At 44.8% G+C, this 15,735-nt stretch overlaps 1 protein-coding gene across 1 annotated transcript; it reads left to right on the top strand.

Annotated features, from left to right (window-relative positions):
• The first annotated feature begins 710 nt into the window (after window positions 1-710).
• On the top strand, window positions 711-15,735 carry flot1a (flotillin 1a). Its single transcript, XM_035429983.1, has 13 exons — window positions 711-864; window positions 6,628-6,688; window positions 7,242-7,317; window positions 7,555-7,645; window positions 7,855-7,998; window positions 8,675-8,794; window positions 9,231-9,326; window positions 10,084-10,236; window positions 10,817-10,998; window positions 11,441-11,486; window positions 11,995-12,132; window positions 12,216-12,380; window positions 13,466-15,735. The coding sequence occupies exons 2-13, from the start codon at window positions 6,646-6,648 to the stop codon at window positions 13,484-13,486; spliced, it is 1,275 nt and encodes a 424-aa protein (XP_035285874.1). The 5' UTR covers window positions 711-864; window positions 6,628-6,645; the 3' UTR covers window positions 13,487-15,735.

Genomic DNA, 15,735 nt, shown 5'->3' with positions numbered 1-15,735 from the left:
CTGAATTCACTTTTGTGCATTCTGGCAACATAAAGATGACGTCCTTAAAATCAAATCAAAATCACACTTTCCCTTTAAACGTCCTTGAATCATAGCCTACAGATGCTCACATTTATGGACGACAAAACGAATCAGCGTGATAGGTTTGTAAGTCTATGTTTGATCCATGGTCATTAGTGGTGAAACGAAATAGCCTGTTGATAATGACGTGGCATAGGCTAGTTTAAGGTCCTGAGGGAGTTTTGAAAAAGGAAAATGGCAACAATTACGTTATAAAGTGTCATACGCGGTCAGCATAAATAATGTATCTATTTTTTAAATTATTTTTTTAAAGAATTTGTATCCAAATGGCATTGGCATCACACGCTCTTTGGTATAGTATGAATAAAGCACAAACAGCTTACTTTTTGCAGGCCTGCATTAAGTAGGGCAGTAACGTATTAACTGCAGCAAACAGGTCTCATGTCGACAGGCTGCCAATGATTTGTGCTTTTATTCCCTGTAAATGCACATAAAATCTTACGTTCATTAGCAGACAATTCACCGCTGAAGCTTACTGTACTTAAACATTTACTTTATTCCAAACAAATAACGAGGAGGGTGTTGCTGAATGAAGTTAAAGAACTACAAAAAATCTACAAAACATCAATGTAACGGTATTGACAAAACACAAGTAGTTATTGCACCATTGCGAACAAAAGAGGGCGAACGAGTAGTTCCTCGCTGCCTCGCAGTGGGCGTGGACATATTGCGGAGGGAGAAGTGGGGAACAGCACTTGACGTAAACCCAGCAGTAAAATTTCTCGTTTGCTAAATATTTGACAAGTTTCCACATTCTCTATTTTCAGATCCAATCCACGGTTGGTAAGTTAAATCTCTAAACATCGTTTCGAGCGTGTACAAATGATATGACGTGTCTTTCTCGCTGTGGAACCCAGGAATAGCTATTCATGGAATTTAGCTAAACAGCTAACTACTTAGCTAGCCTGTGTTAGACACGGACACTGGATAGCGAACATATTGAACTATCGTAATTTTATCTAGCTGGCGTAACTGGGCCTCTCTTGGGTACCACATTTGCCAGATTGGTGGGCGTTGCTATAATTAGACAACTTGCGTTGCGCTAAGCTAATAGATAGCTAGCTAGCGAGCTGATTGTATGTTTTGTTGATGTAAGTTAGCGTAAGTGCTTGACTGTAGCCCATGGAGTCAATGTGCCGTTTTACAGTCGCTTGTTAATTAGATATACACAGCGTAGCTAGCTATCTGATAAACAGTTGATGTATCGGCAAATTTTGGATGTGGTTGTATTCGAAAATGCAACATATCACATAGACGACAAGCTAAATATCAGTGTCCCGTAGCTAACTACATAAACTGGTTAATCTACAGCTGTTTATAAATCGTGGCTAAAGATGGAATATATATGCTAACAACTGCTGAGTCGGTCAGGCAGGAAACGAAGCTAGTTAGCTATCGTTACCTGGCAGTAAATACAAAGGGATATTAAAAGTAACATTATTTCAATTAACGGACAGTTAACAATAACCCATTTACATTTTGTAGATTGAGACACGCCAGCTGCTAGCTAATGCCAATCAATTTAAGTTGTAGGCTGTACCCGTCGAGTTATTTAAAAACGCCAGACCATAATCAAGACATAGCTAATCAAACCGAATAACCATGTATACGGTGCGCACATGGGTGCGCATCAGAAAGAAATAGGCGTGGATGCCGTCTTCGAGATATGACTAACTTCACCGCAGTCGTCGGGCAGTAGCATAATTAAGAAAGAGTCGGTCTTTTTCATTTTAAGTTAAATGTCCACGTTGCTTTATACATTTGCACCAAAAACAAATATTTGTCACGGATTATACAATTCCAGTTTACCAATGGGATTTATAAGTGTTTTTGCCTTTCCCAGAGCACAGATGGACAGGTCTGATTCTGTAGTGATCTTATTGAAAGGACACCATGTATGGTGCCAACCCGAAAGTGGTGAAGGCACTGGCTTAAATTTATGCAGTGTAGTATTTGATAACACGGGGGAAAATAAACTTTTGTTACACAACAAGTACAGTTTGACTTATTTGGCAGTCAATTGTGACGTTGTAGTTTGGAATTCTTGAACCAACATGGTAACCATGGGAAAGATACGGGGAGCTCGCTTCAGTCTCAATACATCAAACAATTGCATTTTGCAACATTTTAAGTCTGTTTAAGTTGAAGGTCGTTGTACCAACTACCGTCTGAACGTTACTAAACGTGCATGTAAATGCATGTACATGTTAGTGCGTGACGAAGCGTTTAAAGATGACGTGCTGTACGGCAAGCAGTGCACAACGGAAGAGGCCTTCCGCGGGGCATAACAATCTGAGTAGTATATCAAATGCAGTGAACTTCCAGTTTATCCTTATCATATTATAGGATTCATTTTGAAGATTTTATTATTGGAATGTTACAGTTTGACAGGGCATGTCCCATACGTATACTGCACAGATAGTTTGGCACTTTTCAGGGTTTCCTACTGAAAGAACCACAGTGACCACAGACCCTCAGCCCTTAAGAACATTACCTTCTGTACCCTCTGGCCTCATGTAAATGCACAGAATTCAGACACAACTTCACAGGTCCACGCAATAAACCCCCAAACGGGGGTTCTTTTCCATTTTTTCTGTTTTTCCTGCCGATTTTGTCATCACAAATGCTCCAGTCCTGCAATCAGTAATTCTCCCCACCGGACATTTTGCTACATCTGCCAGTAACAACATTTGATCAAAGTTAATAGCATCAAGAGTATCTATCTACAGCCTACAATACTACGAACTACTCCCACTACAAGAAACGCCTACTACAAGGAACACCCACTCGAGAAAAATGCCACAACGTATTGGTCGACTTTAATGCCAATGTCAAACGTGTTAATCCAGTCATCTTTAAAGGCGTTTCACATCGTAGGCTACAATTTTGTGTCCATCCGGGGCATTCTTGGAGAAATTACTTGTTTATGTGAACAGTACTTGATTATTAAGCCTACATAAAATTTGGAAGTTTAACAACTTCAAGTTCAACTGCATTTTCAATCAATGAATGAAATAAGATTGAAAAATGTAACGAGAAATGTATTAGCCTTTAACGTGCAGGCTTTGTCCAATGATAGGGAATCACATTATATTACATTTATTTGGCAGACACTTTTATCCAAAGCGATGTACAATAAGTGTATACCAAAGGTAATTGGAACAACTACAAAAGACAGGTTCAATAAAGTACATTGAATTGAATTGCTACAAAAATTATTTAGGCTTATGTCTGACAGGCTAATAAATCTGCTAGATAAATGACAAGTGGCTTAAAGATCCAGAGAAAAACAAACTGGTTTGACTTAACATGTTATTCACATGCATGTCAGTGTGTAATTCTGCCATTGTGATGATGTAGTAGGCTAATTCAACCCTTTTCTGTATGAACTGAATTAGCATAAATTTTTGTTGGTTTGTTTGTTTTTTGTTAACCTACATTTTGTGTATGAAATGTAGGTATATGTGATGGTTAAATTTATTTAATGATAACTGATTTACTGCCAATCTCACAAACAGAAGTGCAACCGAGTCTTCACAGTGCATTCAAACCATGAACATTACACAAGTACGGCATGTCCGCGATCTGAATTGAGTCAAATTTAACGTGGCTTTATAGTTACAAGTTAACAGCTAGCTACAGCTACAGAGCCACCTTGTTAGCTAGCTTCATAGCTAATAGAGCTACATACAGGCTTAGTGAACCAGCGTACCTGTAACTTGTATGTACCCATGCGCAAAACAATGTACTGAAGTTTAAATCATATGATAGCTTTTTATCCAATAAGGGGTTGACTGGAACAGATCAGAAGAGGAAGGCAACTGTTATTGCACCCAGCAACAGGTTTTGCAGTGATAGTGTTACTGGATTTATTTGAGAATTTGTATCTATTTTTATACAATCTATGGTTTGTATCCATAACATTAGCTAGCCCAGTACTAGGCCAAGTAATAACTTTAAGCCAGGTAGAGTTCAGTACTATACTACATAAACCACTGATAATATAGATAAATTATCAACTTCGGTAACCATACGTTACCTTTGTATGAGAAGTGCTTTATAAATAAATAGCAATAATGAAATGGTTATCTCCACAGAACATTGTTACTGCTCCATGAAGCCAGTAATGTCAAACTCTCGTTCTACTCTGACATCCCGTGTGGTTCTTTGGTGTGATTTGGAAACCTAAAAATTACGCTTCCTCCTACAAGACAAGTCTCCTACACGATCAACCCCTTTCTTGCAGTCCGCAGACAGACCCTTCTCAGATACTCGGATACACTAGCAAAATGGATATATAAGGAAACACGCATGTAATGCTATTTCAGGAAATATAACACGTTTTTAAAACTTTGTGGTCTTCATCTTCGTTGTGTGGAAGCTAGCTTGCTTGCTAACTAATTATTGTAAAAAATTAAAACAATTGGCTTTACAGCTGTATAATATTAGTCCGAAAATATATATATATATATATATATATATGGAATGCATTCTGTATCATTTCACATGCAAACCACATATCGTTTCATGGCTAGGGATGGGATCGTTAGATTTTGACAATGCTCGTGCTAACACAATACTTTTGAAATGCTACGGTGCCCTTGCGATTTGGTTCGCTAGGTACCAGTTGTATGCGAACCTGTGCCACGGTGCTACCAGATTTCTGTACCCAAACAATATTGGCTACCTTAACTCACACAAATGAAACAAGCTCTATTCCAAAGCAAGGCTACTGAATGTTTCCTTAATTATTCCATGTAACTTGGCCCTGTGTTTTCTTTCATCTTACCATCCGAAGGCTGAAGGAATGAAGAGAATGTAACATAAAGGTAGAATGTCTACATTCTCTTCAGATGGTAAAATGGCATTGCTTTGGAATAAAGCTGGTTTAATTTGTGTGGGCCAAGATAGCCAATATTGTTTGTTGTAACTTGGCCTCATTGTGATATCAATAGTTTTAATGACATGCCTAGATCTTGCAAGTTTTAATTAATGACTTATAGACAGTGCTTTGTAACATTGTAACTTTGTAACTTTGTGGCATTTTTGTACATTGAAAAAGTTTTTTATTGAGATTGTTTTTTACCCAAACAGATACAATCTTAAAATACTAGTTTCAATGCCCTTTGTTCACTTAAGAAACAGCTGTGACAACATTAAAGCTCTCTTTTCTAGTAGAGTTCTAATGGCATCTCTTGTGAATGGCCGCTCCAATTTTTAGAATTGAGAGTGATGGTTTGAAATTTGCTTGTTGGGAATACATTGATTTAATTAATACACAATCAGAAGTTCTATAGGGGTTTCCTGCTGTGCAATAGGTTTATTGATCCCGTTTTTGTTGCTATGGCAATTGACCTGGCTGCATCTTAAGATTCTTGAATTGTAGTGCTTGTGGCAGCCCCTTGCTTCTTGGTTGGGATCTGTACTTTTTATTTTCTTCCAGCCCTTCTCTGTGCACTAACACCTATTCTTGCGAAACTTGGCATGCACTTTTTTTTTTTTACATGATGCAGCTTAAATTGCTTGTGCTCAACCAGTTGGTAGGAGAGGTAGGCTAGTCTAATTTGGCGGTTATTCTCTTGAGCAGCCCCACTGTACTGAAACACCATGCAGAATCCCAGACGTCCAGTTAAGACCGCAGTAAATGTCAATGAAAAACCGAACATCCTTTCATATTGAAAACAAACTTGTAGAATCAGCCGTGGAAGCATATACATTTCTCCACCAGCCGAAGACACACCCCATACAGTCTGCACTCAAACATGGCCACGCAAAACAGGACAGGGCTCTGGTTTTGTTGTGAAAACACCACCCTGTACACCCAGTCTTACAAACGTGCTCGTCTATGGCACAGGCATTGTCTGAGAGCTGGACATTTAATCATGTGGAGAATAGCCTGAAACTGAATGGGCCCTGACACTAACTCCTCTTAGACCCAGCTGCTTTGTTCCGGTTTGACTCAGGGACGAATGGACAGTGGGCTTCATCTGCATTCAGGACCACTGCTGCTTAAAAGGGGTTTATAGAGAATGCAAACTCGAAATTTTTGTGGTTTGTGGTTCCAGCATGTCCATTAGAAATTTTCCATTTGTTTAATTTGATAAAATTACAGTTATGTTCAGTCGATCAGTATAGCAGGACTATCCAGCTGGCTGACTGGGGACTTCCACAGATGTGCTCTTGGACCTTAGATTGTGAATAAGGGGGGGGGGGACATTATTCACATGCATCTGATATTGTGACTCTGTCCAGATCTGTTTCTGCGGTGTGTGCACAGTCCGTACTTAGTGACAGAATAAGACAGCTTTACAATAAGAAGGCCCCTGCTTTATTCACACACGTACAGCACATATGATTCATTCAGTGTCATGAATAGTGCAGGGAAAATGTATGTACTGCATATACACCATTTAAAAAAAAAAAAGAATTTGACCCACAGGAAATATTTGAAGATTGTGCAATACTGTGTTTGTACTGTAACTCTTTTCTGGTGTTGGTGCCTTTACACAGTCATGTTTATATTGGAGCGTTTGTGTGTGTTTGCAGCTGCTGCCCAGAGTGAAAATGTTCTACACCTGCGGGCCCAACGAGGCGATGGTGGTGTCGGGTAAGGCTTAACGTTGTGTGTAACCAGTATTACCAAGCGCTTAAAACGGCAGAGATGTTACAGATGCAGACGGTTGGATGCTCTGCACAAAGTTGCATAACCAATGGAGTTTCCTTCCCTGTAAAAAACGACCTTTGCCTCACTGCAGTTTGGTGGTGGTGCTGCTGTGAGTTCCTGTAAAGATGTAGCCTAAATCTTAGCATGTATCTAAATAATGGACAAACACTGAATTGGATACCTCAAATGTGATTTCCACAAATCTTTAAAATATTGGTTCAAATGCAACATCATGTTCTTGAGTATTGATATTTTGACACTATTTCTGATTTCATTATAATTCTCCTTCATTACAGTTTAGGATCGATGGCTTATTTATTTTTGTTCTGTTTGCTTTTAAATGGTTGAATATATGGAACTGGCTTGTATAGAATTGCAGGTAATGTTGTTCATGTGACATCACAGCCCATGTATGTGAATTCACAGCCATGTGTGCTTCACAGCCATACTGTATGTGAGTGACCCCATTGGCTGTTGGGTTCTGTCTGTCTCTCAGGGTTCTGCCGCTCCCCTCCTATGATGATCGCTGGAGGCCGGGTGTTTGTGGTGCCCTGTATCCAGCGGATCCAGAGGTATGCAGACCATCGCAAACTGCCCTTTTCTGTGTGTGTGTGTGTGTGTGTGTCTGTGTGTGTGTGTCTGTGTGTGTGTGCTTGCCTGTGTGTGTGTGTGTGCGTGTGTGCACGTGTGTGCGCGCGTGTGTGTGTGTGAGTGTGTGTGCTCGCACGGGTGCATGTGTATCCACGTGTGTGTGTTTGTGCGCGCGTGTGTGTTCGGGTTCTGTTTGTTAACCCTTTCCTTTCTCTCAGGATCTCTCTGAACACCCTGACTCTGAATGTGAAGAGTGATAAGGTGTACACCCGACACGGAGTGCCCATCTCCGTCACTGGCATCGCACAGGTCTCTGCACTTCCTCTTAAAGCATGAGCTTTAGGTCTTGGGTCAGTAAGCATGTATTCTGTGATACCCTATCAGAGATCATATTAATGTACAGTACCTTAGTGTGAGGTGGGTAAGCATGTTTACTGTAGTAATTCTCCATGAGGGTTAATGTACTGCAGTGTGAGGAAGGTCAGTGTGTCTGACCTGCTGTCACATCTCCTCTCCAGATGAAGATTCAGGGCCAGAATAAGGAGATGCTGGCTGCGGCTTGCCAGATGTTCATGGGGAAGTCCGAGCATGAGATCGCCCAGATCGCCCTGGAAACGCTGGAGGGCCACCAAAGAGCCATCATCGCCCACCTGACTGTGGAGGCATGTCACTGTACACCATCTGATAAAGAACTACACACTGAGACACTACACTGTCTGATAAACAACTACACACTGTGACTGTACACCTCCTGACAAACAATTACAGACTGAGACACTACATCGTCTGACAAACAACTACACACTGAGACACTAAACTGCCTGATAAACAACTACACACTGAGACACTACACTGCCTGACAAACAACTACACACTGAGACACTACACTGCCTGACAAACAACTACACACTGAGACACTACACTGCCTGACAAACAACTACACACTGAGACACTACACTGCCTGATAAACAACTACACACTGAGACACTACACTGCATGATAAACAACTACACACTGTGACTGTACACCACCTGACAAACAATTACAGACTGAGACGCTACATCGCCTGACAAACAACTACACACTGAGACACTACACTGCCTGATAAACAACTACACACTGAGACACTACACTGCCTGATAAACAACTACACATTGAGATACTACACCGCCTGACAAACTACACACTGAGACACTACACCGCCTTATACATAACTACACACTAATACACTACACTGATACATAATTACACACTGAAGCACTGCATCACACTAGGCTTACACAGTGTAGCAATACTACAGTATACAGTGGTATTCATTTCTTCTCCCTCTCTCCCCAGGAGATCTATAAGGACCGCAAGAAGTTTTCTGAGCAGGTGTTCAAAGTGGCCTCATCCGACCTGGTCAACATGGGCATCAGTGTTGTCAGCTACACCCTCAAGGACGTTCATGATGACCAGGTGGGTCCGTTTGTCCTCACTTCCTGCATGGTCATTGAGTGCTGGGTTGAATCAACCTTGAACCTGAATGGTCTTGTGTGTCCTTAATGGATGTCCGTGCTCAGTGTGTGCTTTGCTGGGTGTGCCTGGATGCTGGGTGTGTGTTTTGCTGGATGAGCCTGGATGCTGGGTGTGTGTTTTGTTGGGTAGCCTGGATGCTTGGTGTGTGTGTGTGTGTGTGTGTGTGTGTGTGTTGCTGGGAAGCCTGGATGCTGGGTGTGTGTTTTGCTGGATGATCCTGGATGCTTGGTGTGTGTGTGTGTGTGTGTGTGTATAGCTGGGTAGCCTGGATGCTGGGTGTGTGTGTTGCTGGGTGAGCCTGGATGCTAGGTGTGTGTTTTGTTGGGTGAATCTGGATGCTGGGTATGTGTTTGGCTAAACTCTCTGTCTCTGTCAGGATTATCTGAACTCCCTGGGGAAGGCTCGAACAGCGCAGGTTCAGAAAGATGCCCGGATAGGAGAGGCCCAGAACAAGAGGGATGCTGTCATCAGGGTGAGTCTACCTCTACCTCTCTCCTTCTTTTTCTCTCTCCAGCCTCCCTGTGTTCCTTTTCAAACTGTGCACACATGCACACACACACACATGCACACACACACACATGCACACACACACACATACATATACACATGCACACACACACATACATATACATGCATGCACACATGCACGTATGCACACACACAAGTGCTCACATGCACATATACACACACATACACACACACACATGCACACACACACATACACACACACACATACACACACACACATGCACACACACACATACATATACATGCATGCACACATGCACGTATGCACACACACAAGTGCTCACATGCACATATACACACACATACACACACACACATGCACACACACACATGCACACACACACATACATATACATGCATGCACACATGCACATATACACACACATGCACACACACACATACACACACACACATACACACACACATGCACACACACACATACATATACATGCATGCACACATGCACACACACACATACATATACATGCATGCACACATGCACGTATGCACACACACACATACATATACATGCATGCACGTATGCACACACACACATACATATACATGCATGCACACATGCACGTATGCACACACACAAGTGCTCACATGCACATATACACACACACACACACACACACACACACATGCGCACACACACACACACACACTCCGCTCATGCGTGTCTCTGTCTCTGTGTGCAGGAAGCCCATGCGATGCAGGAGAAGATCTCTGCTCAGTATCTGAATGAGATTGAAATGGCCAAAGCTCAGAGGGACTTTGAACTTAAGAAAGCCGCCTATGACATGGAGGTGTTCACCAAGCAGGCTGAGTCAGAGATGGCCTACCAGCTGCAGGTACGACAGACCGTGCGGCACAGCCATACTGCACAGCCACGTAGCACAGCCAGAAGGCACAGCCATACAGTGTAGCCATGCAGCACAGCTGTAAAGATGACATCGAGCCTGCCCACTCTAATTTGTTTTCTGCAACAAATATTTTGACGACTCCAATAACCATGTTGATTTAATGAAAATTGTGAATTTTAAATGGCCCAGTTCTTTGAATTGAAATGGTGAGTTGTTCCAAGAAATATTGAAGAGGTCCATTTGCTTGTCATTTAAGTCCAGTCTGTGGCTCCGTTTTTAGTCATTGTTACTCCAGCACCATTATTTATTCCCTTGTAAAATGTAGAAGTTTGCAGATAATGTTGAGCTGAACTTCAGGTGTGGTTGGTGGTGGCTGTGATGGTACTTGCTTTGCATCCATAGTTCAGTGAATCAGTTCTGAATATGGCTAGGGTTGTTTTGGCAGCTGTTTTGCAATAAGCAGCACAAACTGCGCTCTGTGTTTCTTAAAGTTTTTTTTTCTAAGTGGATCTAGCCCTCAGTGTCAGCATGTGAATACCAAACTGCAGGGACTGTCTCTCGCCCCCAGGTTGCAAAGACCAAGCAGCGCATCGAGGAGGAGAAGATGCAGGTGCAGGTGGTGGAGCGCGCGCAGCAGATCATGCTCCAGGAGCAGGAGATCACCCGCAAGGAGAAGGAGCTGGAGGCCAAGATCAAGAAGCCCGCCGAGGCCGAGAGGTACCGGCTGGAGAGGCTGGCCGAAGCCGAACGGTGAGTTCTGCTGCCCGAGCAGCGCCCCCCGCTGCCCCGCCCACTCCCCCTCTGCCCTGCCCACTCCCCCACCACCCCGCCCACTCCCCTGCTGCCCTGCCCCTTCCCCCACCACCCTGCTGCCCCGCCCCTTCCCCCACCACCCCGCCCACTCCCCTCTGCCCTGCCCACTCCCCCTCCACCCCGCCCACTCCCCTGCTGCCCTGCCCCTTCCCCCACCACCCTGCCCACTCCCCTGCTGCCCTGCCCACTCCCCCTCCGCCCCGCCCACTCCCCTCTGCCCTGCCCACTCCCCCTCCACCCCGCCCACTCCCCTGCTGCCCTGCCCCGTCCCCCACCACCCCGCCCACTCCCCTGCTGCCCCGCCCCTTCCACCCCCACCCCGCCCACTCCCCTCTGCCCCTCCCCCCCTCGTGTTGCTGACCGCTCTTTGTCCCCGCAGGATTCAGCTCATCATGGAGGCCGAAGCTGAGGCTGAGTCTATCAGAGTGAGTGCCCTCCACCCCCACCCCCCCTTCGCCTGCCCATCCGCCGTTGCTAGGCGACCTGCTGGCCTCTCTCTGAGCCCGCAGTGCTCCTGGCCATCTCTCCATATTTCCTGCCTGTCTTTCTGTCTCGGCTCGTTTCTGATTTAAGACTCGACTGAGCCATTATTCGGGACTGCTTACACAGTACATATTCTCTCCCCCCTTCTTTATTTAACGTTGCCACTCTTCCTCTGTTGCTCTGCCTGTTTTTCCCTCCCTGTGTCTCTCCCCCATCCCTCTCCGTCTCCCCCTCTACTCTCCCTGTCTCCCCCTCTCTCTCCCCATCTCCTCCTCTTCCTCTCTTTGTCTCTTCCCATCTCCTCCTCTTCCTCTCTTTGTCTCTCCCCCTCTCCCTCCCCGTGCCTCTCCCCCTCTCCCTCCCCGTGCCTCTCCCCCTCTCCCTCCCCGTGTCTCTCTCCCTCTCCCTCTCCGTGTCTGGCCTGTGCGTCTCTGTGCATCTGTCCCTCAGGTGAAAGGCGAGGCTGAGGCCTTTGCCGTGGAGGCTAAGGGCAGGGCGGACGCAGAACAGATGGCCAAGAAGGCGGAGGCGTTCCAGCAGTACCAGGAGGGGGCGATGGTGGACATGCTGCTGGAGAAGCTGCCCCTGGTGAGAGCCGCCCCACACTGAGCGCGTGCGGCCCGTGCCGCTCTGGAACGGTCTCTGAACGCGCGTTTCCTGTCGTCCCGCAGATCGCCGAGGAGATCAGCAAGCCCCTCTCCGCCGCTCAGAAGGTTACCATGGTGTCCAGCGGCGGCTCGGAGGTGGGGCCGGCCAAACTGACCGGGGAGGTGCTGGACATCATGACCAGGCTGCCCGCGGCTGTGGAGAAACTGACCGGAGTCAGCATCTCACAGGTGAGACTGTACTGAGTCCTGACAGGAGCAAGCATCTCACAGGTGAGACTGTACTGAGACCTGACAGGAGCAAGCATCTCACAGGTGAGACTGTACTGAGTCCTGACAAGAGCAAGCATCTCACAGGTGAGACTGTACAGAGACCTGACAGGAGCAAGCATCTCACAGGTGAGACTGTACTGAGACCTGACAGGAGCGAGCATCTCACAGGTGAGACTGTACTGAGACCTGACAGGAGTCAGCATCTCACAGGTGAGACTGTACTGAGACCTGACAGGAGTCAGCATCTCACAGGTGAGACTGTACTGAGACCTGACAGGAGTGAGCATCTCACAGGTGAGACTGTACAGAGAGACCTGACAGGAGCGAGCATCTCACAGGTGAGACTGTACAGAGACCTGACAGGAGTCAGCATCTCACAGGTGAGACTGTACTGAGACCTGACAGGAGTGAGCATCTCACAGGTGAGACTGTACTGAGACCTGACAGGAGTCAGCATCTCTCAGGTGAGTCTGTACTGAGACCTGACAGGAGTCAGCATCTCACAGGTGAGACTGTACAGAGACCTGACAGGAGCAAGCATCTCACAGGTGAGACTGTACAGAGACCTGACAGGAGTGAGCATCTCACAGGTGAGACTGTACTGAGACCTGACAGGAGTCAGCATCTCACAGGTGAGACTGTACTGAGACCTGACAGGAGTGAGCATCTCACAGGTGAGTCTGTACTGAGACCTGACAGGAGTCAGCATCTCACAGGTGAGACTGTACAGAGACCTGACAGGAGCAAGCATCTCACAGGTGAGACTGTACAGAGACCTGACAGGAGTGAGCATCTCACAGGTGAGACTGTACTGAGACCTGACAGGAGTCAGCATCTCACAGGTGAGACTGTACTGAGACCTGACAGGAGCGAGCATCTCACATGTGAGACTGTACTGAGACCTGACAGGAGCAAGCATCTCACAGGTGAGACTGTACAGAGACCTGACAGGAGCAAGCATCTCACAGTCTCTCTTAATGTCACCCTCTCGTGGATGTGTACCTTAGCACAGCGCTCATCCATCTCTCTCTCTTTCCGTTTAGTTATCTACGCGTGTGGCCTGAAGAGGAACATGGGCAGACCCCAGAGAATGAGAATCGACACCTGTTCCCACTACCCTGCCTGTCTGACTGAGCGACTGCGACTGCATGTGATTGGATTCACAGCCTACCCTTAAACCACTTCCCCTTTCTGGAACTCCTACACTGTGTCCGCCTGTGTGTTTGTGTGCACGTTTCCCTGTCTGTGTCTCTCTCTCCACGCCCTTCTAAATAACTGCCTCTATCCACTGCCTTGCTATCTAACTAACCCAAAGTGCAACTTATATTGAAATCATGTGATCTCACTATCCTCATTTCCATCTGATATTCTACTTCATCACTCAGTCTTGTACAGCAATACGGAAGCAATGTCCAGTCCTAATCCAGCCTCTACGGTTCTATTTATAACCATTGTTCATTTTCTATGGATTTGACTGGAACAGAGAAAAACCACTCACGCAGGCGAGGGATAAATACACAATAGATGCATATCAGATGATTTCCTGTTTTCTGAGCCAACCAAAGGCCCAGTTTTACTTTTTTCCCCAAAAAACAAAAGAATCAACTGTCCTGCTGGGGTTGATGATGTGGTTTCAAACAAGTTTCTTTTTGGGGATTTCTGAGGTAATTCTCTGTGCTCTTTGGGGAGAGTCCGTCGTCTTCCCCGCAGGTCTCGTACTCGCGCTTTTGCGTTGCTTTGTCGCATTTTGAACCTCGCCAGTCGCTTATTTTTTCCCGCCACTCCTTGCTGCTACGAGGTTTCATTTGCGGAGCCAGGAAGCCCACAGGGAGCAGACTACACCCAGGTGCTACCCAGCTTCGTCTGAGATACTGTCTTCTGCTATTAGAATCAGAGGTACTTTTTTTACGCCAGGAACATGAACACCTTGGCGACAAGTGCCTTGTTTCACAAGGTGGCGGTTTCAGTAGGGAAGTGGTCGTGCTGGAAAAGAGGGGGAAAGAAGTCGTTAAATGAACAGAGGACCAACAGGAGTTTGCAGGGAAGGTTGAAGGAAGGGAGAATTTAGTATGTGTGACAGCACTGAAATGAATGCGCTGGCTTTGCAAATCTTTCATAATGAAGGTCAGGTGCTACTTTGCCAATCATACAGGCAACTGTTGTGCACTCCCATCATCAACATTAAACACGTAAAGCATTTTATTCACTGTCCACAAGATGGCAGCAACACACTAACCTCAACGCTACAGTTGGGGGTTAGTCATTTTGAATGCTCTCCACTGCAGGGCTACAGTGTGTGCTATCAGCAAAATGAGAGCCAGAATACTGGTTACTTGAAACAATTTCCACTAGTTACCTCGGATATAAATTAATTACACATTAACATGTTCACAGTCAAGTGCCTGGACCCAGTAACCAAACTCATTGTCCTCTCACGCTAATATAAAAGCCTTTTTAATGTAGTCTATTTATCAATGTCTGCGGTGTGATTCTGAATTCTGCATTTTAGTTAGTGTGCTTTGTGAATCACCTTCCTGCATGCGCTTTTATGATTATTCTTGTTTGTGTGTTAAAAACATAAAATATTAGAAGGGGGGAAAGAAATAACTGCAAATCATGAGATAACACAAAATATATCAGGAATGTAAGACTCTTGCAGTACTTTTTGGAATCAGTACACTACAACAGGTATGGACATCCGGAAATAAAAATTAATGATGTTGATTGCAGTCACAATCAATGGACTGTTATGCATAGTCGATTATGAAAATCTGACTGACAGTTGCTCAGTTAAACGTGATAAAACATATCTCAATATGCAGTTAAGATGTACGTATTCTAGCTATTGAACACCTGTGTCACTATTCGTCATGGTTGGTGTTGCTGTTACTATCTTGAAATGGAAACTGCTGTAGACTAGAACACTAGTTGCTCTGTACTGCTGCTTAGCTATAGACAAACACTAGACTCATTTTCTAGGGGCTCATTAAATTTGTTATTTTGAGATGTCAAATGTGAATTTGTAGGCCAGTGTGTGCTATCAGTTCTACTATCCTCATTTAAACTTTATAAGTTGTATTGAACTAGCTGTTTTTTTTAAATTCCAAGAAAAAAATGTTTGTGGTGTTAGTTTGATTTTGTTTTTGTACTTTGACGACTTGCCAAATTGGAATTTGCTTTTGTGTAGTATTGAAATTACTATTAGTGCACTGGGATATTGAAGAATATTACTGATAATATGTTTGCATTTTCTAGGAAGTATTACCATTTAACTTCATACAATATACAATCCCCATGGTAACTAAATCACAAC

This window comes from Anguilla anguilla, chromosome 8, assembly GCF_013347855.1.
Source record: "Anguilla anguilla isolate fAngAng1 chromosome 8, fAngAng1.pri, whole genome shotgun sequence".
Lineage (NCBI taxonomy): Eukaryota > Metazoa > Chordata > Actinopteri > Anguilliformes > Anguillidae > Anguilla > Anguilla anguilla.
This window is presented reverse-complemented; position numbering and strand designations above follow the sequence as displayed.

Excerpts from the sequence above, each read along its gene's own strand:
- flot1a (XM_035429983.1), top strand. The coding sequence starts at position 6,646 with ATGTTCTACACCTGCGGGCCCAACGAGGCGATGGTGGTGTCGG. Across the intron at positions 10,999-11,440 it reads AGGCTGGCCGAAGCCGAACG|GATTCAGCTCATCATGGAGG; the intron begins GTGAGTTCTGCT and ends TTGTCCCCGCAG. Across the intron at positions 11,487-11,994 it reads CTGAGGCTGAGTCTATCAGA|GTGAAAGGCGAGGCTGAGGC; the intron begins GTGAGTGCCCTC and ends TCTGTCCCTCAG.